The 26,383-nt window shown below is 43.7% G+C and overlaps 1 protein-coding gene across 1 annotated transcript in view; it reads left to right on the top strand.

Moving 5' to 3' along the window:
• Positions 1 to 26,383, top strand: part of jarid2a (jumonji and AT-rich interaction domain containing 2a) — a 188,023-nt gene that overhangs the window by 132,593 nt on the left and 29,047 nt on the right. The window contains 5 exon segments of the mRNA XM_065027388.1: positions 10,075 to 10,280; positions 16,644 to 16,687; positions 16,755 to 17,965; positions 24,266 to 24,393; positions 24,775 to 25,176. Of these exon segments, the coding sequence (XP_064883460.1) occupies positions 10,075 to 10,280; positions 16,644 to 16,687; positions 16,755 to 17,965; positions 24,266 to 24,393; positions 24,775 to 25,176 (1,991 nt within the window).

Below are 26,383 nucleotides of genomic sequence, written 5' to 3' on the forward strand. Positions count from 1 at the left end.
GATGAGGAGGGAGGTGGGTAGTATAGATGGAGATGAGGAGGGAGGTGGGTAGTATAGATGGAGATGAGGAGGGAGGTGGGTAGTATAGATGGAGATGAGGGAGGGAGGTGGGTAGTATGGATGGAGATGAGGAGGGAGGTGGGTAGTATAGATGGAGATGAGGAGGGAGGTGGGTAGTATAGATGGAGATGAGGAGGGAGGTGGGTAGTATAGATGGATGGAGATGAGGAGAGGAGGTGGGTAGTATGGATGGAGATGATGGAGATGAGGAGGAGGTGGGTAGTATGGATGGAGATGAGGAGGGAGGTGGGTAGTATGGATGGAGATGAGGAGGGAGGTGGGTAGTATGGATGGAGATGAGGAGGGAGGTGGGTAGTATGGATGGAGATGAGGAGGGAGGTGGGTAGTATGGATGGAGATGAGGAGGGAGGTGGGTAGTATGGATGGAGATGAGGAGGGAGGTGGGTAGTATGGATGGAGATGAGGAGGGAGGTGGGTAGTATGGATGGAGATGAGGAGGAGGTGGGTAGTATAGATGGAGATGAGGAGGGAGGTGTATAGATGGAGATGAGGAGGTAGTATGGATGGAGATGAGGAGGGAGGTGGGTAGTATGGATGGAGATGAGGAGGGAGGTGGGTAGTATGGATGGAGATGAGGAGGGAGGTGGGTAGTATGGATGGAGGTGGGTAGTATAGATGGAGATGAGGAGGGAGGTGGGTAGTATGGATGGAGATGAGGAGGGAGGTGGGTAATATGGATGGAGATGAGGAGGGAGGTGGGTAATATGGATGGAGATGAGGAGGGAGGTGGGTAGTATGGATGGAGATGAGGAGGGAGGTGGGTAGTATGGATGGAGATGAGGAGGGAGGTGGGTAGTATGGATGGAGATGAGGAGGGAGGTGGGTAATATGGATGGAGATGAGGAGGGAGGTGGGTAATATGGATGGAGATGAGGAGGGAGGTGGGTAGTATGGATGGAGATGAGGAGGGAGGTGGGTAGTATGGATGGAGATGAGGAGGGAGGTGGGTAGTATGGATGGAGATGAGGAGGGAGGTGTGGTTGTATAGATGGAGATGAGGAGGGAGGGTGGTTGTATAGATGGAGATGAGGAGGGAGGTGGGTAGTATAGATGGAGATGAGGAGGGAGGTGGGTAGTATAGATGGAGATGAGGAGGGAGGTGGGTAGTATAGATGGAGATGAGGAGGGAGGTGGGTAGTATAGATGGAGATGAGGAGGGAGGTGGGTATTATAGATGGAGATGAGGAGGAGGTGGGTAGTATAGATGGAGATGAGGAGGGAGGTGGGTAGTATAGATGGAGATGAGGAGGGAGGTGGGTAGTATAGATGGAGATGAGGAGGGAGGTGGGTAGTATGGATGGAGATGAGGAGGAAGGGTGGTTGTATAGATGGAGATGAGGAGGGAGGTGGGTAGTATGTATGGAGATGAGGAGGGAGGTGGGTAGTATGGATGGAGATGAGGAGGGAGGTGGGTAGTATAGATGGAGATGAGGAGGGAGGTGGGTAGTATGGGATGGAGATGAGGAGGGAGGTGGGTAGTATGGATGGAGATGAGGAGGGAGGTGGGTAGTATGGATGGAGATGAGGAGGGAGGTGTGGGTAGTATAGATGGAGATGAGGAGGGAGGTGGGTAGTATAGATGGAGATGAGGAGGGAGGTGGGTAGTATGGATGGAGATGAGGAGGGAGGGTGGTTGTATAGATGGAGATGAGGAGGGAGGTGGGTAGTATGTATGGAGATGAGGAGGGAGGTGGGTAGTATGGATGGAGATGAGGAGGGAGGTGGGTAGTATAGATGGAGATGAGGAGGGAGGTGGGTAGTATGGATGGAGATGAGGAGGGAGGTGGGTAGTATGGATGGAGATGAGGAGGGAGGTGGGTAGTATAGATGGAGATGAGGAGGGAGGTGGGTAGTATAGATGGAGATGAGGAGGGAGGTGGGTAGTATGGATGGAGATGAGGAGGGAGGTGGGTAGTATGGATGGAGATGAGGAGGGAGGTGGGTAGTATGGATGGAGATGAGGAGGGAGGTGGGTAGTATGGATGGAGATGAGGAGGGAGGTGGGTAGTATAGATGGAGATGAGGAGGGAGGTGGGTAGTATGGATGGAGATGAGGAGGGAGGGTGGTTGTATAGATGGAGATGAGGAGGGAGGTGGGTAGTATAGATGGAGATGAGGAGGGAGGTGGGTAGTATAGATGGAGATGAGGAGGGAGGTGGGTAGTATAGATGGAGATGAGGAGGAGGTGGGTAGTATAGATGGAGATGAGGAGGGAGGTGGGTAGTATGGATGGAGATGAGGAGGGAGGTGGGTAGTATAGATGGAGATGAGTAAAGCACTAAACACACCGTGTCGGTGTGGCCATGTGATCACCTGCTGGGTGTCGACCAACGATGCTGATTCAGCGTGTAGAATTGGAAAATAAACAGAAAATGACAGCTGATTTCCTGGTCAGAGGAAGATTGAAGCACATCTGGCATTTTCCATGCCAACAAGGGCCTCAAACCAAGTCATACTGAAATAAGAGCTCTTCATCATTGTGTTGAGTATCTCTACGTCAAAATGTGTTTGAGTTGCAATAAATGAATGTTCTTGTTGCTACGGCTAGTTGCTATGTGCTATGTTCTTGTTGCTATGTGCTATGTTCTTGTTGCTAGTGGTAATATCGGCTCAGTTGTGTGCTGCAGACTCCTTTCTAAAGGCGTCTGTTTCCCTCTCTCTGTCCCTCTCTTCCTCCATGCCCATCCCTCTGTCTGTGCTCCCCCTCTCTACTCTCCTCCCTCCCATCCTCCCTCTCAGGCTCGGCTGCGTTGCCGGGCAACATGGCGTACTTTGGGAGTGCCCAGGATGATGTGGATCTGGAGGATGAAGATGATGAAGAGGAGGAGTGTGACGACAGGATGTCAGCTCACAGCCACAACTCAACTTCCTGTCCGTCCTCACAGCGGAAAAACAAAACAACGCCGGGAAGAAGGTCTCCAATGGACATGGTACTACTGATCTACCATGTTGTTTTGGTACACACTACTGATCTACCATGTTGTTTTGGTACTCACTACTGATCTCCATGTTGTTTTGGTACTCACTACTGATCTCCATGTTGTTTTGGTACACACTACTGATCTACCATGTTGTTTTGGTACTCACTACTGATCTCCATGTTGTTTTGGTACACTACTGATCTCCACACTACTGATCTCCATGTTTTTTGGTACTCACTACTGATCTCCATGTTGTTTTGGTACTCACTACTGATCTCCATGTTGTTTTGGTACACACTACAGATCTCCATGTTGTTTTGGTACTCACTACTGATCTCCATGTTGTTTTGGTACTCACTACAGATCTCCATGTTGTTTTGGTACTCACTACAGATCTCCATGTTGTTTTGGTACTCACTACTGATCTCCATGTTGTTTTGGTACACACTACTGATCTCCATGTTGTTTTGGTACTCACTACTGATCTCCATGTTGTTTTGGTACACACTACTGATCTCCATGTTGTTTTGGTACTCACTACAGATCTCCATGTTGTTTTGGTACTCACTACTGATCTCCATGTTGTTTTGGTACTCACTACTGATCTCCATGTTGTTTTGGTACACACTACTGATCTCCATGTTGTTTTGGTACTCACTACTGATCTCCATGTTGTTTTGGTACACACTACTGATCTACCATGTTGTTTTGGTACACACTACTGATATACCATGTTGTTTTGGTACACACTACTGATCTCCATGTTGTTTTGGTACTCACTACTGATCTCCATGTTGTTTTGGTACACACTACTGATCTCCATGTTGTTTTGGTACTCACTACTGATATACCATGTTGTTTTGGTACACACTACTGATCTACCATGTTGTTTTGGTACTCACTACTGATCTCCATGTTGTTTTGGTACACACTACTGATCTCCATGTTGTTTTGGTACTCACTACTGATATACCATGTTGTTTTGGTACTCACTACTGATATACCATGTTGTTTTGGTACTCACTACTGATATACCATGTTGTTTTGGTACTCACTACTGATCTCCATGTTGTTTTGGTACTCACTACTGATCTCCATGTTGTTTTGGTACACACTACTGATCTCCATGTTGTTTTGGTACTCACTACTGATATACCATGTTGTTTTGGTACACACTACTGATCTACCATGTTATTTTGTTCTCCTTCTTATTCACTCAGTCACTCACTTACTCAGTCACTCACTCAGTCAGCCAGTCACATCACTCACTCTTTCCCAGACGTCGTTCTACTCTACCTAGTAACAGAGCCTAGAGGCCCATACTGTATAATTCTCCTCACCAATCAGAAGAAGCCTAGTGAATTACAGCTCTGTCTCCTCTCACACCATGAGTTGATGGAGAGCATCCCAAATCTATAGTGCACTACTTTTAACCAGGGCCCAGGCCCAAAGTAGTGCACTACTTAGGGAATAGGGTGCCATTTAGGAAGCAAACCATGTACTCAATGATCCGCGTCCACAAACAGAGATCCTTTACACACACACACACACACACACACACACACACACACACACACACACACACACACACACACACACACACACACACACACACACACACACACAGCATCAGCTCTCACCCAGGGCCATGGGTCTTACAGGAGTAGCAGCTCTCACCCAGGGCCATGGGTCTTAAAGGAGCAGCAGCTCTCACCCAGGGCCATGGGTCTTAAAGGAGCAGCAGCTCTCACCCAGGTTCATGGGTCTTAAAGGAGCAGCAGCTCTCACCCAGGTTCATGGGTCTTAAAGGAGTAGCAGCTCTCACCCAGGGCCATGGGTCTTAAAGGAGCAGCAGCTCTCACCCAGGGCCATGGGTCTTAAAGGAGCAGCAGCTCTCACCCAGGTTCATGGGTCTTAAAGGAGTAGCAGCTCTCACCCAGGGCCATGGGTCTTAAAGGAGTAGCAGCTCTATGGGCCTACAGAGTCCAGTCACAAATGTCACCCTATTCCCTTCATAGTGCACTACATTTAAACCAGGTCCCATCACCCTATTCCTTCATAGTGCACTACATTTAAACCGGGTCCCATTACCCTATTCCCTTCATAGTGCACTACATTTAAACCAGGTCCCATCACCCTATTCCCTTCATAGTGCACTACATTTAAACCAGGTCCCATCACCTATTCCCTTCATAGTGCACTACATTTAAACCAGGTCCCATCACCCTATTCCCTTCATAGTGCACTACATTTAAACCAGGTCCCATCACCCTATTCCCTTCATAGTGCACTACATTTAAACCAGGTCCCATCACCCTATTCCTTCATAGTGCACTACATTTAAACCAGGTCCCATCACCCTATTCCCTTCATAGTGCACTACATTTAAACCAGGTCCCATCACCCTATTCCCTTCATAGTGCACTACATTTAAACCGGGTCCCATCACCCTATTCCCTTCATAGTGCACTACATTTAAACCAGGTCCCATCACCCTATTCCCTTCATAGTGCACTACATTTAAACCAGGTCCCATCACCCTATTCCCTTCATAGTGCACTACATTTAAACCAGGTCCCATCACCCTATTCCCTTCATAGTGCGGCAGGTAGCCGGTAGGTAGCCTCACTCACAGTACACTATAATACCAACCAGCTCACAGTACACTACAATACCAACCAGCTCACAGTACACTAAAGTGGGGCGGCAGGGTAGCCTAGTGGTTAGTGCATTGGCCTAGTAACCGAAAGGTTGCAAGATCGAATCCCTGAGCTGACAAGGTAAAAATCTGTCGTTCTGCCCCTGAACAGGCAGTTAACCCACTGTTCCCTGGTAGGCCGTCATTGAAAATAAGAATTAGTTCTCAACTGACTTGCCTAGTTAAATAAAGGTAAAATAGTGCACTACTTTTAACCAGAGCCCTTAGTTTTTGACCTATGGGCCCTGGTCACTATAAAGGTAATAGTTTGCCATTTGGGACACAACCAGAGTAGAGCACAGTGTTTGATGACGCGTGTCTTAGGACGGATGTGAACATGCTAGGTCTTGTGCAGACAGTCAGTAGTATGTATGGGGGATCAACTCAGCAGGAATCCGAGAGAGAGAGAAACTTACTGTGGAGGTCAATAGTCCACACACAGCTCAGCACTGATACCACCTTACAGAGAGAGAGAGACTTACTGTGGAGGTCAACAGTCCACACACAGCTCAGCACTGACACCACCTCACAGAGAGAGAGAGAAACTTACTGTGGAGGTCAACAGTCCACACACAGCTCAGCACTGATACCACCTTACAGAGAGAGAGACTTACTGTGGAGGTCAACAGTCCACACACAGCTCAGCACTGACACCACCTCACAGAGAGAGAAACTTACTGTGGAGGTCAACAGTCCACACAGCTCAGCACTGACACCACCTCACAGAGAGAGAGAAACTTACTGTGGAGGTCACAGTCACACAGTCAGCTCAGCACTGACACCACCTCACAGAGAGAGAGAAACTTACTGTGGAGGTCAACAGTCCACACACAGCTCAGCACTGACACCACCTTACAGAGAGAGAGAAACTTACTGTGGAGGTCAACAGTCCACACACAGCTCAGCACTGACACCACCTCACAGAGAGAGAGAAAAACTTACTGTGGAGGTCAACAGTCCACACACAGCTCAGCACTGATACCACCTCACAGAGAGAGAGAGAAAACAGTCCACACACAGCTCAGCACTGATACCACCTCACAGAGAGAGAAAACTTACTGTGGAGGTCAACAGTCCACACACAGCTCAGCACTGATACCACCTCACAGAGAGAGAGAAACTTACTGTGGAGGTCAACAGTCCACACACAGCTCAGCACTGACACCACCTCACAGACAGAGAGAAACTTACTGTGGAGGTCAACAGTCCACACACAGCTCAGCACTGACACCACCTCACAGAGAGAGAGAAACTTACTGTGGAGGTCAAAAGTTGAGCTCATGTTTATTCTGTCAACTATGATGGATGGAGGAGGAGTGCTTGTCTACATATTGGACATACACTTAAATCAGCCTGGCCAGAATTAGGGGAAGGATGTGTGTGTGAGCATTTGTTTGTGTGTATGTGTGTGTCTGTGTCTGTGTGTGTGTGTGTGGTGTGTGTGTGTGTGTGTGTGTGCTGAAAAGTGCTCTGTGGGAAAGCCAAACGTTACCCGGCGCCAGAGTGTTGGTCCGACACACGTTGAGGGAACCAGAGACTTCTCCCAGCTAGAGCTTGTGCCAAGTAGGACACTTTAATATGCTGCACTGGCAGGAGGCCAACTGCTTGGTGTAAAATACAGCTCCCTCAGGCAGATATAGAGCACTGCTTTCACTGATTAACTGACCCAACAAACACTATTTCTCTGTTTCACTATCATCTTACTTTCCAACATTGGACACTTTCTGTTCAGTAGGTCGTCACAGTACTTGGAGTTTGAAAGCTGCAGGATATTTGAAGGGATGGATTTTAGATGTTAATATAACCTTGGGTGGTTCTTGATGTATTTTGTTCCTTTTTTCAAAGAGATATTGAGTGGCGTTGAAATGAAAGCGTTGTAAAGAAATGGGATTGGTCGCCTTCAAATAGGTGTTTGTTAGAACGACACTTCTGGGAGCACCACAGGGAGTCACTGAAAGCTTTTCAACTGATTTCATTAAGCACAGTCTCTTCAACATACAGTCTCTTCAACGTACAGTCTCTTCAATGTACAGTCTCTTCAACGTACAGTCTTCAATGTACAGTCTCTTCAATGTACAGTCTTCAATGTACAGTCTCTTCAATGTACAGTCTCTTCAACGTACAGTCTCTTCAAAGTACAGTCTCTTCAATGTACAGTCTCTTCAATGTACAGTCTCTTCAATGTACAGTCTTCAATGTACAATCTCTTCAACGTACAGTCTCTTCAACGTACAGTCTCTTCAACGTACAGTCTCTTCAATGTACAGTCTCTTCAATGTACAGTCTCTTCAACATACAGTCTTCAACATACAGTCTCTTCAACGTACAGTCTCTTCAACGTACAGTCTCTTCAATGTACAGTCTCTTCAATGTACAGTCTCTTCAATGTACAGTCTCTTCAACGTACAGTCTTCAATGTACAGTCTCTTCAACGTACAGTCTCTTCAAATGTACAGTCTCTTCAACGTACAGTCTCTTCAATGTACAGTCTCTTCAATGTACAGTCTTTCAATGCACAGTCTCTTCAATGTACAGTCTCTTCAATGTACAGCCTCTTCAATGTACAGTCTCCAACGTACAGTCTCTTCAACGTACAGTCTCTTCAACGTACAGTCTCTTCAACGTACAGTCTCTTCAATGTACAGTCTCTTCAACGTACAGTCTCTTCAATGTACAGTCTCTTCAACGTACAGTCTCTTAAATGTACAGTCTCTTCAACGTACAGTCTCTTCAATGTACAGTCTCTTCAATGTACAGTCTTCGATGCACAGTATTCGATGTACAGTCTCTTCAATGTACAGCCTCTTCAATGTACAGTCTCTTCAATGTACAGTCTCTTCAACGTACAGTCTCTTCAACGTACAGTCTCTTCAACGTACAGTCTCTTCAACGTACAGTCTCTTCAATGTACAGTCTCTTCAATGTACAGTCTCTTCAATGTACAGTCTTTCATGCACAGTCTCTTCAATGTACAGTCTCTTCAATGTACAGTCTCTTCAATGTACAGTCTCTTCAACGTACAGTCTCTTCAATGTACAGTCTCTTCAACGTACAGTCTTCAACGTACAGTCTCTTCAATGTACAGTCTCTTCAACGTACAGTCTCTTCAACGTACAGTCTCTTCAATGTACAGTCTCTTCGGCGTACAGTCTCTTCAATGTACAGTCTCTTCAGCGTACAGTCTCTTCAATGTACAGTCTCTTCAGCGTACAGTCTCTTCAATGTACAGTCTCTTCAACGTACAGTCTCTTCAATGTACAGTCTCTTCAACGTACAGTCTTCAACATACAGTCTCTTCAACGTACAGTCTCTTCAACGTACAGTCTCTTCAGTGTACAGTCTCTTCAACATACAGTCTTCAACGTACAGTCTCTTCAACGTACAGTCTCTTCAACGTACAGTCTCTTCAACGTACAGTCTTCAACATACAGTCTCTTCAACGTACAGTCTCTTCAACGTACAGTCTTCAATGTACAGTCTCTTCACCGTACAGTCTCTTCAACGTACAGTCTTCAACGTACAGTCTCTTCAACGTACAGTCTCTTCAACGTACAGTCTCTTCAACGTACAGTCTCTTCAACGTACAATCTCTTCAACGTACAGTCTCTTCAACGTACAGTCTCTTCAACGTACAGTCTTCAACATACAGTCTCTTCACCGTACAGTCTCTTCAACATACAGTCTCTTCAATGTACAGTCTCTTCAACGTACAGTCTTCAACATACAGTCTCTTCAACGTACAGTCTCTTCAACGTACAGTCTTCAATGTACAGTCTCTTCAATGTACAGTCTTCAACATACAGTCTCTTCAATGTACAGTCTCTTCAACGTACAGTCTTCAGTGTACAGTCTCTTCAAGTTACTTTGTAATAATAATGTACCTGTAACTGTAACAGACATAAAACAAATATAGACATATCATAACGGACTGACAGTTGCATCCCCCTGAGAACACACTGGTTGAATCAATGTTGTTTCCAATTCAATGAAGTTACGTTGAACCAACGTGGATTAGACGTTGAATTGACGTCTGTGCCCAGTGGGGATAGCTCTTAACACATGACAGATAGACTGACACTGCTATCATAGTTATCAGCTTAGGCATTGTCTTCCGTATATTATTCAAGTGTGAAATATGGTTTATCTGAGAAGCTTCTGCATAGTTTGAATACCTAGCCTACTTTTGTTTGTCCATTTAGTATGGTATTTATGGTTTGTTAATAATAGCTGCACACACATTCAGTGTGGATGTGGCTTTGGCCACACCAGGTTCAAGGTTCATGTAAGGATAGAGTAAACAGAAACGTTGTAAAACTGATGTTGAAATGGGTGTAAACAGTCCATACATTTCATCGTTCTCATTCTGTGTTCCAGTGTTGAATGGCCACAGCAGGTCCTTACGGGGGAAGGAGCTCTTCCTGAGGCCCAGAGGGAGAGAGGCTATCCAGGCCAGAGAGAGGGCTGAGAGGGGAGAGGCCCGACGGGGGAACTACAGGACCTCTACAGGACCCCAAGCCAGGACCTCCAGCACCACCCACAGTCTTCGCCACAGCAGGCCCAACAAGGAGCACCCAAAGCAGGTACACCAGGGAGACACAGATGGGCTGGGATGGAGAGTACCTGGGCTGAATCCCAAACGGCAGTCTATTGAATATTCTCTATGTAGTGTACTACCCTTGACCAAGGCCTATAGGGCTCTGGACAAAAGTGGTGTACTATATAGTGAATAGGGTGCCTTTCGGGACAGATTAAGTGTGTATCTTAATGGTCTGATGCCAGCATGCCAGTCTGTTAGTGTTGGCCCCAGTATTCTGTCGCTGCTGGAGGGTTTACATTTCCTGTCCTCCTGGTACAGCTTCCTGTTGGCTACAGACATGCTGACCTCTCTCTCTCCATCTCTCAAACCAGACTTCCCCTTCCCCTCGGCCGTAACTAACCCCTCAACGTTTACAAATCTGATCTGTAAGGTTTAAGGAAGCAATATGATGGAAACTCCACCATTACACTGCTGACATAGTGACATTGTTCTGTATGGCAACTGGGAGCAGTGATGCCCCCTGGTGGGCGGAGTGGGATGGTTCCCTCATTCTTCCCAGCAACGCTTAGCCCCTCCCCGACACACACACACAGACACCTTTATGCAGAGGAATAATACTGACAGTTACTGGCTTCATGTACATAACCTTGGCAGACATACGTCATTAAGAATATTTAGCATGAGTGCTATTTCAAACACATTCCAATTTGGGTCTTCATTCAGTCTCTGATCCAAATGGCACCCTATACCCTATGTAGTGCACTACTTTTGATTGGTGCCCTATGGGCTCTGGACAAAAGTAGGCAACTATATAGGGATTAGGATGCCATTTGGGACACAGGCCTGATCTCCTTTGTGCATCTGCTGTTGTATAGGAGGGATGCCAGAAACCTCTCCCTGTCCTTGGCAAACCAACAGATGACAGATTGTCTGGTGTCCTGTCCACCTTGGTGTGGAACTAATCAACTACACCTCAGTAAGAGAGGAGATCTGAAGTCTGTAATGTTCCACTACTGTATATGATCAGGTTCAAACGTGGACCGATGGTCAATGGTGAAATGTACAGCAGCTATAGATATAGAAGGAGAAGACATACTGGACCTAGGTACAAATGATGATGGAGCTAGGTATAAATGATGATGGAGCTAAGCTAGGTATAAATGATGATGGAGCTAAGCTAGGTATAAATGATGATGGAGCTAGGTATAAATGATGATGGAGCTAGGCATAAATGATGATGGAGCTAGGTATAAATGATGATGGAGCTAGGTATAAATGATGATGGAGATAGGTATAAATGATGATGGAGCTAGGTATAAATGATGATGGAGCTAGGTATAAATGATGATGGAGCTAGGTATAAATGATGATGGAGCTAGGTATAAATGATGATGGAGCTAGGTAATGATGATGGAGCTAGGTATAAATGATGATGGAGCTAGGTGATGATGGAGCTAGGTATAAATGATGATGGAGCTAGGTATAAATGATGATAAATAAATGATGATGGAGCTAGGTATAAATGATGATGGAGCTAGGTATAAATGATGATGGAGCTAGGTATAAATGATGATGGAGCTAGGTATAAATGATGATGGAGCTAGGTATAAATGATGATGGAGCTAGGTATAAATGATGATGGAGCTAGGTATAAATGATGATGGAGCTAGGTATAAATGATGATGGAGCTAGGTATAAATGATGATGGAGCTAGTATAAATGATGATGGAGCTAGCTAGGTATAAATGATGATGGAGCTAGGTATAAATGATGATGGAGCTAGGTATAAATGATGATGGAGCTAGGTATAAATGATGATGGAGCTAGGTATAAATGATGATGGAGCTAGGTATAAATGATGATGGAGCTAGGTATAAATGATGATGGAGCTAGGTATAAATGATGATGGAGCTAAGCTAGGTATAAATGATGATGGAGCTAGGTATAAATGATGATGGAGCTAGGTATAAATGATGATGGAGCTAGCTAATGATGATGGAGCTAGGTATAAATGATGATGGAGCTAATAAATGATGATGGAGCTAGGTATAAATGATGATGGAGCTAGGTATAAATGATGATGGAGCTAGGTATAAATGATGATGGAGCTAAGCTAGGTATAAATGATGATGGAATGATGATGGAGCTAGGTATAAATGATGATGGAGCTAGGTATAAATGATGATGGAGCTAGGTATAAATGATGATGGAGCTAGGTATAAATGATGATGGAGCTAGGTATAAATGATGATGGAGCTAATAAATGATGATGGAGCTGGATAAATGATGATGGAGCTAGGTATAAATGATGATGGAGCTAGGTATAAATGATGATGGAGCTAGGTACAAATGATGATGGAGCTAGGTATAAATGATGATGGAGCTAGGTACAAATGATGATGGAGCTAGGTATAAATGATGATGGAGCTAGGTATAAATGATGGAGCTAGGTATAAATGATGATGGAGCTAGGTATAAATGATGATGGAGCTAGGTATAAATGATGATGAGCTAGGTATAAAAATGATGATGGAGCTAGGTATAAATGATGGATGGATAAATGATGATGGAGCTAGGTATAAATGATGATGGAGCTAGGTATAAATAAATGATGATGGAGCTAGGTATAAATGATGATGGAGCTATAAATGATGATATAAAAATGATGATGGAGCTAGGTATAAATGATGATGGAGCTAGGTATAAATGATGATGGAGCTAGGTATAAATGATGATGGAGCTAGGTATAAATGATGATGGAGCTAGGTATAAATGATGATGGAGCTAGGTATAAATGATGATGGAGCTAGGTATAAATGATGATGGAGCTAGGTATAAATGATGATGGAGCTAGGTATAAATGATGATGGAGCTATAAATGATGATGGAGCTAATAAATGATGATGGAGCTAGGTATAAATGATGATGGAGCTAGGTATAAATGATGATGGAGCTAGGTATAAATGATGATGGAGCTAGGTATAAATGATGATGGAGCTAGGTATAAATGATGATGGAGCTAGGTATAAATGATGATGGAGCTAGGTATAAATGATGATGGAGCTAGGTATAAATGATGATAGGATAAATAGGTATAAAAATGATGATGGAGCTAGGTATAAATGATGATGGAGCTAGCTAGGTATAAATGATGATGGAGCTAGGTATAAATGATGGTAGCTAAATGATGATGGAGCTAAGCTAGGTATAAATGATGATGGAGCTAGGTATAAATGATGATGGAGCTAAGCTAGGTATAAATGATGATGGAGCTAGGTATAAATGATGATGGAGCTAAGCTAGGTATAAATGATGATGGAGCTAGGTATAAATGATGATGGAGCTAGGTATAAATGATGATGGAGCTAGGTATAAATGATGATGGAGCTAAGCTAGGTATAAATGATGATGGAGCTAGGTATAAATGATGATGGAGCTAGGTATAAATGATGATGGAGCTAGGTATAAATGATGATGGAGCTAGGTATAAATGATGATGGAGCTAGGTATAAATGATGATGGAGCTAGGTATAAATGATGGAGCTAGGTATAAATGATGATGGAGCTAGGTATAAATGATGATGGAGCTAAGCTAGGTATAAATGATGATGGAGCTAGGTATAAATGATGATGGAGCTAGGTATAAATGATGATGGAGCTAGGTATAAATGATGATGGAGCTAGGTATAAATGATGATGGAGCTAGGTATAAATGATGATGGAGCTAGGTATAAATGATGATGGAGCTAGGTATAAATGATGATGGAGCTAGGTATAAATGATGATGGAGCTAGGTATAAATGATGATGGAGCTAGGTATAAATGATGATGGAGCTAGGTATAAATGATGATGGAGCTAGGTAAATATAAATGATGATGGAGCTAGGTATAAATGATGATGGAGCTAGGTATAAATGATGATGGAGCTAATAAATGATGATGGAGCTAGGTATAAATGATGATGGAGCTATAAATGATGATGGAGCTAGGTATAAATGATGATGGAGCTAGGTATAAATGATGATGGAGCTAGGTATAAATGATGATGGAGCTAGGTATAAATGATGATGGAGCTAGGTATAAATGATGATGGAGCTAAATGATGATGGAGCTAAGCTAGGTATAAATGATGATGGAGCTAGGTATAAAAATGATGATGGAGCTAGGTATAAATGATGATGGAGCTAGGTATAAATGATGATGGAGCTAGGTATAAATGATGATGGAGCTAGGTATAAATGATGATGGAGCTAGGTATAAATGATGATGGAGCTAAGGTATAAATGATGATGGAGCTAGGTATAAATGATGATGGAGCTAGGTATAAATGATGATGGAGCTAGGTATAAATGATGATGGAGCTAAATGATGATGGATAAATGATGATGGAGCTAGGTATAAATGATGATGGAGCTAGGTATAAATGATGATGGAGCTAGGTATAAATGATGATGGAGCTAGTATATGATGATGGAGCTAGGTATAAATGATGATGGAGCTAGGTATAAATGATGATGGAGCTAGGTATAAATGATGATGGAGCTAGGTATAAATGATGATGGAGATGATGGAGCTAGGTATAAATGATGATGGAGCTAGGTATAAATGATGATGGAGCTAGGTATAAATGATGATGGAGCTAGGTATAAATGATGATGGAGCTAGGTATAAATGATGATGGAGCTAGGTATAAATGATGATGGAGCTAGGTATAAATGATGATGGAGCTAGGTATAAATGATGATGGAGCTAATAAATGATGATGGAGCTAGGTATAAATGATGATGGAGCTAGGTATAAATGATGATGGAGCTAGGTATAAATGATGATGGAGCTAGGTATAAATGATGATGGAGCTAGGTATAAATGATGATGGAGCTAGGTATAAATGATGATGGAGCTAGGTATAAATGATGATGGAGCTAGGTATAAATGATGATGGAGCTAGGTATAAATGATGATGGAGCTAGGTATAAATGATGATGGAGCTAAGCTAGGTATAAATGATGATGGAGCTAGGTATAAATGATGATGGAGCTAGGTATAAATGATGATGGAGCTAAAATGATGATGGAGCTAGGTATAAATGATGATGGAGCTAGGTATAAATGATGATGGAGCTAGGTATAAATGATGATGGAGCTAGGTATAAATGATGATGGAGCTAGGTATAAATGATGATGGAGCTAGGTATAAATGATGATGGAGCTAGGTATAAATGATGATGGATATAAATGATGATGGAGCTAGGTATAAATGATGATGGAGCTAAGGGTATAAATGATGATGGAGCTAGGTATAAATGATGATGGAGCTAGGTATAAATGATGATGGAGCTAGGTATAAATGATGATGGAGCTAGGGTATAAATGATGATGGAGCTAGGTATAAATGATGATGGAGCTAGGTATAAATGATGATGGAGCTAAATAAATGATGATGGAGCTAGGTATAAATGATGATGGAGCTAGATGATGGAGCTATAAATGATGATGGAGCTAGGTATAAATGATGATGGAGCTAGGTATAAATGATGATGGAGCTAGGTATAAATGATGATGGAGCTAGGTATAAATGATGATGGAGCTAGGTATAAATGATGATGGAGCTAAGCTAGGTATAAATGATGATGGAGCTAGGTATAAATGATGATGGAGCTAGGTATAAATGATGATGGAGCTATAAATGATGATGGAGCTAGGTATAAATGATGATGGAGATAGGTATAAATGATGATGGAGCTAGGTATAAATGATGATGGAGCTAGGTATAAATGATGATGGAGCTAGGTATAAATGATGATGGAGCTAAGCTAGGTATAAATGATGATGGAGCTAGGTATAAATGATGATGAGCTAGGTATAAATGATGATGGAGATAGGTATAAATGATGATGGAGCTAGGTATAAATGATGATGGAGCTAAGCTAGGTATAAATGATGATGGAGCTAGGTATAAATGATGATGGAGCTAGGTATAAATGATGATGGAGCTAGGTATAAATGATGATGGAGCTAGGTATAAATGATGATGGAGCTAGGTATAAATGATGATGGAGCTAGGTATAAATGATGATGGAGCTAGGTATAAATGATGATGGAGCTAAATGATGATGGAGCTAGGTATAAATGATGATGGAGCTATGATGATGGAGCTAGGTATAAATGATGATGGAGCTAGGTATAAATGATGATGGAGCTAGGTATAAATGATGATGGAGCTAGGTATAAATGATGATGGAGCTAGGTATAAATGATGATGGAGCTAGGTATAAATGATGATGGAGCTAAGCTAGGTATAAATGATGATGGAGCTAGGTATAAATGATGATGGAGCAAGGTATAAATGATGATGAGATTTCCAAAAAAGTACTTATTTTTGATAAACATCCTTGTGTCTATTGCAGGTTTCAACAGTGAACAGGCTGTCGCGGGTATCGTCAGCTACCGTATAAATGATGATGGAGCGATGAGCTATAAAAATGATGATGGAGCTAAGCTAGGTATAAATGATGATGGAGCAACTCCTGTGCCAAAAAGCCCCCGGCCTCCCGACCACTGCTGTCCAGAACTGTGAAGTCCGTAGCCACAGCGCTTCCCAGGGGCCACGTCCGCTACACCAAAGCCAGACTTCTCAAAGAGGCCAAACTCACCGTGGGCAAAAGAGCCTCCTCCAAAGCTCGCCAACCCCTGAAGAACCAACGGCGCTCTGCCAGTGGCAGTGCCCGCCGCCACCCACGCCCACCACACTCCAACTCAGGAAAACTCTCAAGTGGCGATGCAAAGACTCCCAACAAACAGAAGGTACAATCCAACAAGGCAGCCGGCAGGTGTTGCCTACAACGAGCCAACGGGCAGCTTCACCCACGCCGATGTGGCGGTAAGCAGGTACTGCAGGTGCGTGAGGGCGTCAGACACTCCAAGAGACGTCTGGGGCTCCCGGCTGAGGAGAGTCCAACAGAGACACCGGAGTCTTCGCCGGAGGTCAAAAAGGTTAGACTGCAGGTTAATGCCCCGGAGACGCGAAGCAGCAGGAAGGTCAATGTCCAGGAGAAGGCTGTGGCGGGGTCCGGCGGCCATCTTGGTAAGGTCACGTCATCCCGACCTTCCTCGTCGGAGCAAAGACCCAAACGAGCCTCCGCTGGCAAGCTGATGTTGACCCGACAAGCACAGCCCATACCCCCAACTGCTAATACTACTACTACTGCTAATACTACACCACCAGCTAAGAACACTACTTCTAAGAAAACTTTCCAGGGCACTTCCAAGAACACTTCCCATGTCACTTCCAAGGGCACTTCCACCTCCACTTCCACTAACTCAGCAGCCAAGGTGAAACCAGGCACCAGCAGCCCAGCTAAACCAGCAGCAGAGCCTAAAGCAGCAGAGAGGCAGCGGGAGAGTGGGGAGAAGAGAGGTGCAGCACCGCCCCCTCCCCTGCCCCTAACCGAGGTGCCAGTGTTCAGGCCCAGTCTGGAGGAGTTCCACGACCCTCTGGTGTATGTGGAAGCGGTGCGCGGGCAGGCAGAGAGCTATGGGCTGTGCAGGGTGGCTCCCCCTCAGGACTGGAGGCCAGAGTGCAAGCTGAAAGAGGACATGAGGTTTGTGACCCAGGTGCAGCACATCCATAAGCTGGGTCGGCGCTGGGGGCCCAATGTACTCCGGCTGGCCTGCATCAGGAAACACCTCCAGGCCCAGGGCATCTCCATGGAGGACCCCCCGCTCATAGGTACATTTCTGTAGAACTGATACTTAGCGTGCATCCCAACTGGCACCGTATTTTCTACATAGTACACTACTTTTGACCAGAGCCCTATGGGGGCCCTATGGACCCTGGTAAAAAGTAATGCACTAAATAGGGAAATGGGTTTCATTTGGGACTAAGACTGTCACTAAGGTTGAATGTCAAAGACATTTAGGGAGCTACAAATAGTTCCTCCACATCCTGTTATAGTACAGGTTCATGTTATTCTAGTACAGTTTCATGTTATTCTAGTACAGTTTCATGTTATTCTAGTACAGCTTCATGTTATTCTAGTAGAGTTTAATCTTATTCTAGTACAGTTTCATGTTATTCTAGTACAGTTTCACGTTATTCTAGTACAGTTTCATGTTATTCTAGTAGTTTTGTGTTATTCTAGTAGTTTTGTGTTATTCTAGTACAGTTTCATGTTATTCTAGTACAGTTTCATCTTATTCTAGTACAGTTTCATGTTATTCTAGTACAGTTTCATGTTATTCTAGTACAGTCATGTTATTCTAGTACAGTTTCATCTTATTCTAGTGCAGTTTCATCTTATTCTAGTACAGTTTCATCTGATTCTAGTACAGTTTCATCTGATTCTAGTACAGTTTAATGTTATTCTAGTACAGTTTCATCTTATTCTAGTACAGTTTCATCTTATTCTAGTACAGTTTCACGATATTCTAGTACAGTTTCATCTTATTCTAGTACAGTTTCATCTTATTCTAGTACAGTTTCACGATATTCTAGTACAGTTTCATCTTATTCTAGTACAGTTTCATCTTATTCTAGTACAGTTTCATGTTATTCTAGTACAGTTTCATCTGATTCTAGTACAGTTTCATGTTATTCTAGTACAGTTTCATCTTATTCTAGTACAGTTTCATCTTATTCTAGTACAGTTTCACGATATTCTAGTACAGTTTCATCTCATTCTAGTACAGTTTCATCTCATTCTAGTACAGTTTCATGTTATTCTAGTACAGTTTCATGTTATTCTAGTACAGTTTCACGATATTCTAGTACAGTTTCATCTTATTCTAGTACAGTTTCACGATATTCTAGTACAGTTTCATGTTATTCTAGTACAGTTTCATGTTATTCTAGTACAGTCATGTTATTCTAGTACAGTTTCATCTTATTCTAGTACAGTTTCATCTTATTCTAGTACAGTTTCATCTGATTCTAGTACAGTTTCATCTGATTCTAGTACAGTTTCATCTGATTCTAGTACAGTTTAATGTTATTCTAGTACAGTTTCATCTTATTCTAGTACAGTTTCACGATATTCTAGTACAGTTTCATCTTATTCTAGTACAGTTTCACGATATTCTAGTACAGTTTCATCTTATTCTAGTACAGTTTCACGATATTCTAGTACAGTTTCATCTTATTCTAGTACAGTTTCATGTTATTCTAGTACAGTTTCATGTTATTCTAGTACAGTTTCATCTGATTCTAGTACAGTTTCATGTTATTCTAGTACAATTTCATCTTATTCTAGTACAGTTTCATATTATTCTAGTACAGTTTCATGTTATTCTAGTACAGTTTCATGTTATTCTAGTAGTTTTGTGTTATTCTAGTACAGTTTCATGTTATTCTAGTACAGTTTCATCTTATTCTAGTACAGTTTCATGTTATTCTAGTACAGTTTCATGTTATTCTAGTACAGTCATGTTATTCTAGTACAGTTTCATCTTATTCTAGTACAGTTTCATCTTATTCTAGTACAGTTTCATCTTATTCTAGTACAGTTTCATCTGATTCTAGTACAGTTTCATCTGATTCTAGTACAGTTTAATGTTATTCTAGTACAGTTTCATCTTATTCTAGTACAGTTTCATCTTATTCTAGTACAGTTTCACGATATTCTAGTACAGTTTCATCTTATTCTAGTACAGTTTCACGATATTCTAGTACAGTTTCATCTTATTCTAGTACAGTTTCACGATATTCTAGTACAGTTTCATCTTATTCTAGTACAGTTTCATGTTATTCTAGTACAGTTTCATGTTATTCTAGTAGTTTCATCTGATTCTAGTACAGTTTCATGTTATTCTAGTACAGTTTCATGTTATTCTAGTACAGTTTCATCTTATTCTAGTACAGTTTCACGATATTCTAGTACAGTTTCATCTTATTCTAGTACAGTTTCATGTTATTCTAGTACAGTTTCATGTTATTCTAGTACAGTTTCACGATATTCTAGTACAGTTTCACGTTATTCTAGTACAGTTTCACGATATTCTAGTACAGTTTCATCTTATTCTAGTACAGTTTCACGATATTCTAGTACAGTTTCATCTTATTCTAGTACAGTTTCATGATATTCTAGTACAGTTTCGTGTTATTCTAGTACAGTTTAATCTTATTCTAGTACAGTTTCATCTTATTCTAGTACAGTTTCATCTTATTCTAGTACAGTTTCACGATATTCTAGTACAGTTTCATGTTATTCTAGTACAGTTTCATGTTATTCTAGTACAGTTTCATGTTATTCTAGTAGTTTTGTGTTATTCTAGTACAGCTTAATGTTATTCTAGTACAGTTTCATCTTATTCTAGTACAGTTTCATCTTATTCTAGTACAGTTTCACGATATTCTAGTACAGTTTCATCTTATTCTAGTACAGTTTCACGATATTCTAGTACAGTTTCGTGTTATTCTAGTAGAGTTTAATCTTATTCTAGTACAGTTTCATCTTATTCTAGTACAGTTTCACGATATTCTAGTACAGTTTCATCTTATTCTAGTACAGTTTCATGATATTCTAGTACAGTTTCGTGTTATTCTAGTACAGTTTAATCTTATTCTAGTACAGTTTCATCTTATTCTAGTACAGTTTCACGATATTCTAGTACAGTTTCATGTTATTCTAGTACAGTTTCATGTTATTCTAGTACAGTTTCATGTTATTCTAGTAGTTTTGTGTTATTCTAGTACAGCTTAATGTTATTCTAGTACAGTTTCATCTTATTCTAGTACAGTTTCATCTTATTCTAGTACAGTTTCATCTTATTCTAGTACAGTTTCACGATATTCTAGTACAGTTTCATCTTATTCTAGTACAGTTTCACGATATTCTAGTACAGTTTTGTGTTATTCTAGTACAGTTTAATCTTATTCTAGTACAGTTTAATCTTATTCTAGTACAGTTTCACCATATTCTAGTACAGTTTAATCTTATTCTAGTACAGTTTCATGTTATTCTAGTACAGTTTCATGTTATTCTAGTAGTTTTGTGTTATTCTAGTACAGCTTAATGTTATTCTAGTACAGTTTCATCTTATTCTAGTACAGTTTCATCTTATTCTAGTACAGTTTCATGATATTCTAGTACAGTTTCATCTTATTCTAGCACATATGTCAACTCTACATAGAGTGGATATCTATCAGGTTGTACAGTTTGAAGTTTCCTCTTGTTAATTCAGTGTGCTGCCAAAGGTTTCCTTCTGAGGGAACTATACTATAGTTAAATGGCTTCTCCCAAATTACCTCTGACCCCCCCACCCCCCCCATCCTGACCTCTGAACCACCTCTCATCCTGACCTCTGACGCACCTCTCATCCTGACCTCTGAACCACCTCTCATCCTGACCTCTGAACCACTTCTCACCCTGACCTCTGATCCACCTCTCATCCTGACCTCTGAACCACCTCTCATCCTGACCATCCTGCCCATTGGCTGCTGCTGATTGCTCTTAGTGTGTTTGTAAGTGAGACCTTGATTCTGACCTTACCTAGTGAGGAAGGATTACAGTTCCTCTGCCAGGTGGCAGCTTTGATGAGATTACACTGGGAGAGATGGGGGTTGTCAGGATCCCCGACACACACACACACACACACACACACACACACACACACACACACACACACACACACACACACACACACACACACACACACACACACACACACACACACACACACACACACACACACACACACACACACACCCCAGACCAGTAGCAGTGTGTGTGTGTGTGTGTGTGTGTGTGTGTGTGTGTGTGAGTGAGTGAGTGAGTGAGTGAGTGAGTGAGTGAGTGAGTGTGTGTGAGTGAGTGAGTGAGTGAGTGAGTGTGAGTGAGTGAGTGAGTGAGTGAGTGAGTGAGTGAGTGTGTGTGTGACAAATGGGGAACGTCTGATTTTACAGGCAGCAGACACCCATGGTGAGGGAAAGGAGAGGAACGAAGTAGCAGAGATATTACACTCTGTCTGCATCTCAAATGGCACACTATTCCCTATATAGTGCATGACCAGGGCCCATATTAGTTATATAGGGAATAGGGTGCCATTTGGGACACAGACATTCTCTCTCTCAGGCTCCAATACCTACAGGCCTCTGCTTTGTCAGAGTGGGCCTCAACCTCAAACAGGATCATGGCTGTCTAAACCAGGCTGTCCTGGCTAACAGAGCCAAGTCATTCATTCATCAAACATCCACAGCCTCTCGTCTAGAACATTTGGCTGTAATTTGTTTGAAAGCTTATTGTAAATGTAAGGAATGTTGCTGCTTTTTCAGAATCCATGTTTATCAGCCCCGTTGGTCCTCTCTATATCCTCCCAGATGCATACAGTATATCCATTTTAACCTGTGTTCTTCTATCTTGGTCATGGGCGCCCACAGGGTGTGCATGCTTTCGTTCCAACCCAGCACTAACAGCCCAGTACTAATACACCAAATCAACCAATCATTATTAAGCCATGTGGTTTCACAGAACCAGGATTAAAGAACATTGTTTTAACCTCCTTGTTCTGTGTTCTGTCTCACCCTCCTTCATTCCCTTCTCTTCCTCCTTATCCTCCCTCCCTCACTCCCTCCTTCACTCTCTCCCAACCTCCTCCATCCCGCTCTTCCTCCTTCACTCCCTCCCTATCCCTCCTTCCCTCCCTCTCTCTTTCACTCCCTCCCTATCCCTCCCTCCCTCCCTCTCTTTCACTCCCTCCCTCCCTCTCACCCTCTTTCACTCCCTCCCTCCTTCCTTCACTCCCTCCCTCCTTCCTTCACTCCCTCCTTCCTTCCTTCACTCCCTCCCTCCCTCCTTCCTCCATATCCTCCCTCCCTCTCACCCACCCTCTTTCACTCCCTCCCTCCTTCCTTCACTCCCTCCCTCCTTCCTCCACTCCCTCCTCTTCCTCCATATCCTCCCTCTCCCCCTCCCTCCCTCTCTCTCTCTCTCTCTCCTCCACTCCCTCCTCTTCCTCCATATCCTCCCTCTCCCCCTCCCTCCCTCTCTCTCTCTCTCCTCCACTCCCTCCTCTTCCTCCTTATCCTCCCTCCCCCTCCCTCCCTCTCTCCCTCCCCTCCCTCCCTCCATCTCTCTCTCTCCTCCACTCCCTCCTCTTCCTCCATATCCCCCCCTCTCTCTCTCCTCCACTCCCTCCTCTTCCTCCATATCCTCCCCCTCTCTCTCTCTCTCTCCTCCACTCCATCCTCTTCCTCCATATCCTCCCTCTCTCTCTCCTCCACTCCCTCCTCTTCCTCCCTCTCACCCTCTTTCACTCCCTCCCTAACCTCCCCCCTCCTTCACTCCCTCCTCTTCCTCCTTATCCTCCCTCTCACCCTCTTTCACTCCCTCCCTAACCTCCCTCTCTCTCTCTCTCTCCTCCACTCCCTCCTCTTCCTCCTTATCCTCCCTCTCACCCTCTTTCACTCCCTCCCTAACCTCCCTCCCTCCTTCACTCCCTCATCTTCCTCCATATCCTCCCTCTCTCCCTCCTCTTCCTCCCTTTCCCCCTCTCCCTCCTCTTCCTCCCTCTCCCTCTCTCCCTCCTCTTCCTCCCTCTCCTTCTCTCCCTCCTCTTCCTCCCTCTCCTTCTCTCCCTCCTCTTCCTCCCTCTCCTTCTCTCCCTCCTCTTCCTCCCTCTCCCTCTCCCTCCTCTTCCTCCCTCTCCCTCTCTCCCTCCTCTTCCTCCCTCTCTCTCCTTCTCTCCCTCCTCTTCCTCCCTCTCTCTCCTTCTCTCCCTCCTCTTCCTCCCTCTCTCTCCTTCTCTCCCTCCTCTTCCTCCCTCCTCTTCCTCCCTCTCTCTCCTTCTCTCCCTCCTCTTCCTCCCTCTCCCTCTCTCCCTCCTCTTCCTCCCTCTCTCTCCTTCTCTCCCTCCTCTTCCTCCCTCTCTCTCCTTCTCTCCCTCCTCTTCCTCCCTCTCCCTCTCTCCCTCCTCTTCCTCCCTCTCTCTCCTTCTCTCCCTCCTCTTCCTCCCTCTCTCCCTCCTCTTCCTCCCTCTTTCTCCTTCTCTCCCTCCTCTTCCTCCCTCTCCCCCTCCCTCCCTCCCTCCCTGCCAGGTGGATGTGAGTTGGACCTGGCCCGGTTCTTTCAGCTCATCAACGACATGGGCGGCATGCAGCAGGTCAGCGACATGAAGAAATGGAATAAGCTAGCCGACCAGCTCCGTATCCCCAAGACTGCACAGGTACTGTACTGCTTCAAGGCTGCATACATGGCACCCCGTCCTCTATATAGTAGACTGCTTTTGACCAGGGTCCATAAGGCTCTGGCCTACTATATAGGGAATAGGGGGCCATTCGGTACTCAGTCTCTTGTGTTGACCATGATGCTGTTCTGTAACAAACAATTCCTTCCGGCATCCGTGTCTTGTAGTGTTTCATCTACACTGAAGTGGGTTATTTTGTTTTTATCCTACTTTTGTATTTGAGATTGACTTCTGATGAAAACCAACAGCCAGCCCAGCTAGCTGCATAGCTAAGTATAGCACTTTGACATTTGATGTTAACACTGCCCTCCCTGTCAACTGTCAACTGCAACGTAATAATATCCTACCACCCGACCACAGGATCGTCTGGCCAAGCTGCAGGAGGCCTATTGTCAGTTCCTACTGTCCTACGACTCCTTGGACCCCGCTGAGCGCATCCACCTGGAGAGGGAGGTGCTGGAGGAGAAGGGGAGGCTGGAGAAGAAGAGAGGGCCCCTGGAGGGCCACTCAGATGACTCCCAACAGACCCTGCTCCAGCTGCCCCGCTGTGAGCCCAAGAACGGCCTGGTAAACGGGGTGATCCGGAGGAACGGCCTGCCCAGGAACCTGGAGGAAGGAGCGAAAGAGGGGAAGAAACAGGAGAAGGACATGTGGCTGAGGTCCAGCAGGAGGAGACTGTTCTCTCAGGAGAAGAAAGGAGGAAGAGGAGGAGCAGAGGAGGAGAAAGAGTTTCTTAGCGACCAGCACAAGTGTATATACAGGGTAGGTCATGTTAGCCCCTTTCTCTGGCCCTGTTCACACTCAGGTTGAACAACTGATGTACAACACATTTGGCACAACAAATGTGATACAACAGACAGTTTTTCTGGACCAAAATAATTACCCAAGCATAGTGGAGGCACTACAACATGCACAATGCTTGTGTAAATATTCGATTGGTTAAGTCTATTGGTTAATGAGCTCTGTGGTAGCTGTGTGTGGGCAGATTGAATACAGTGCAGCACTGTCAATACAGTGTGTATAGCTGTTAGTGCCTGGAGGCAGAACTACAATATCCCTGGTTCAGTTGCTCTCACATCGAATATAGGTCATTGCACATCTGCAAGCACAGAGGCCACACACACGATCAGACACACACGATCAGACACACACGATCAGACACACACACACGCACACACGATCAGACACACACGATCAGACACACACGCGCACACACACCTCATTTTGACAACACGTCACCTCATGTCCACTTATCACTACCAGTGTTTATGTCTTGATGCTCCATGATGATCTTCTGTTGCTCACACTTCTCTTATCAGTAGTGTCAGTTCCAGTTCTCCTGTAGTATCAGTTAGTTCTCCTGTAATATCAGTTAGTTCTCCTGTAGTATCAGTTAGTTCTCCTGTAGTATCAGTTAGTTCTCCTGTAGTGTCAGTTCCAGTTCTCCTGTAGTATCAGTTAGTTATCTTGTAATATCAGTTAGTTCTCCTGTAGTATCAGTTAGTTCTCCTGTAGTATCAGTTAGTTCTCTTGTAATATCAGTTAGTTCTCCTGTAGTGTCAGTTAGTTCTCCTGTAGTATCAGTTAGTTCTCCTGTAGTATCAGTTAGTTCTCCTGTAGTATCAGTTAGTTCTCCTGTAGTGTCAGTTAGTTCTCCTGTAGTATCAGTTAGTTCTCCTGTAGTGTCAGTTAGTTCTCCTGTAGTATCAGTTAGTTCTCCTGTAGTGTCAGTTAGTTCTCCTGTAGTATCAGTTAGTTCTCCTGTAGTGTCAGTTAGTTCTCCTGTAGTATCAGTTAGTTCTCCTGTAGTATCAGTTAGTTCTCCTGTAGTATCAGTTAGTTCTCTTGTAATATCAGTTATTTCTCCTGTAGTATCAGTTAGTTCTCCTGTAGTATCAGTTAGAGTTCTCCTGTAGTATTAGTTAGTTCTCCTGTAGTATCAGTTAGTTCTCCTGTAGTATCAGTTAGA

This window comes from Oncorhynchus nerka, linkage group LG14, assembly GCF_034236695.1.
Source record: "Oncorhynchus nerka isolate Pitt River linkage group LG14, Oner_Uvic_2.0, whole genome shotgun sequence".
Lineage (NCBI taxonomy): Eukaryota > Metazoa > Chordata > Actinopteri > Salmoniformes > Salmonidae > Oncorhynchus > Oncorhynchus nerka.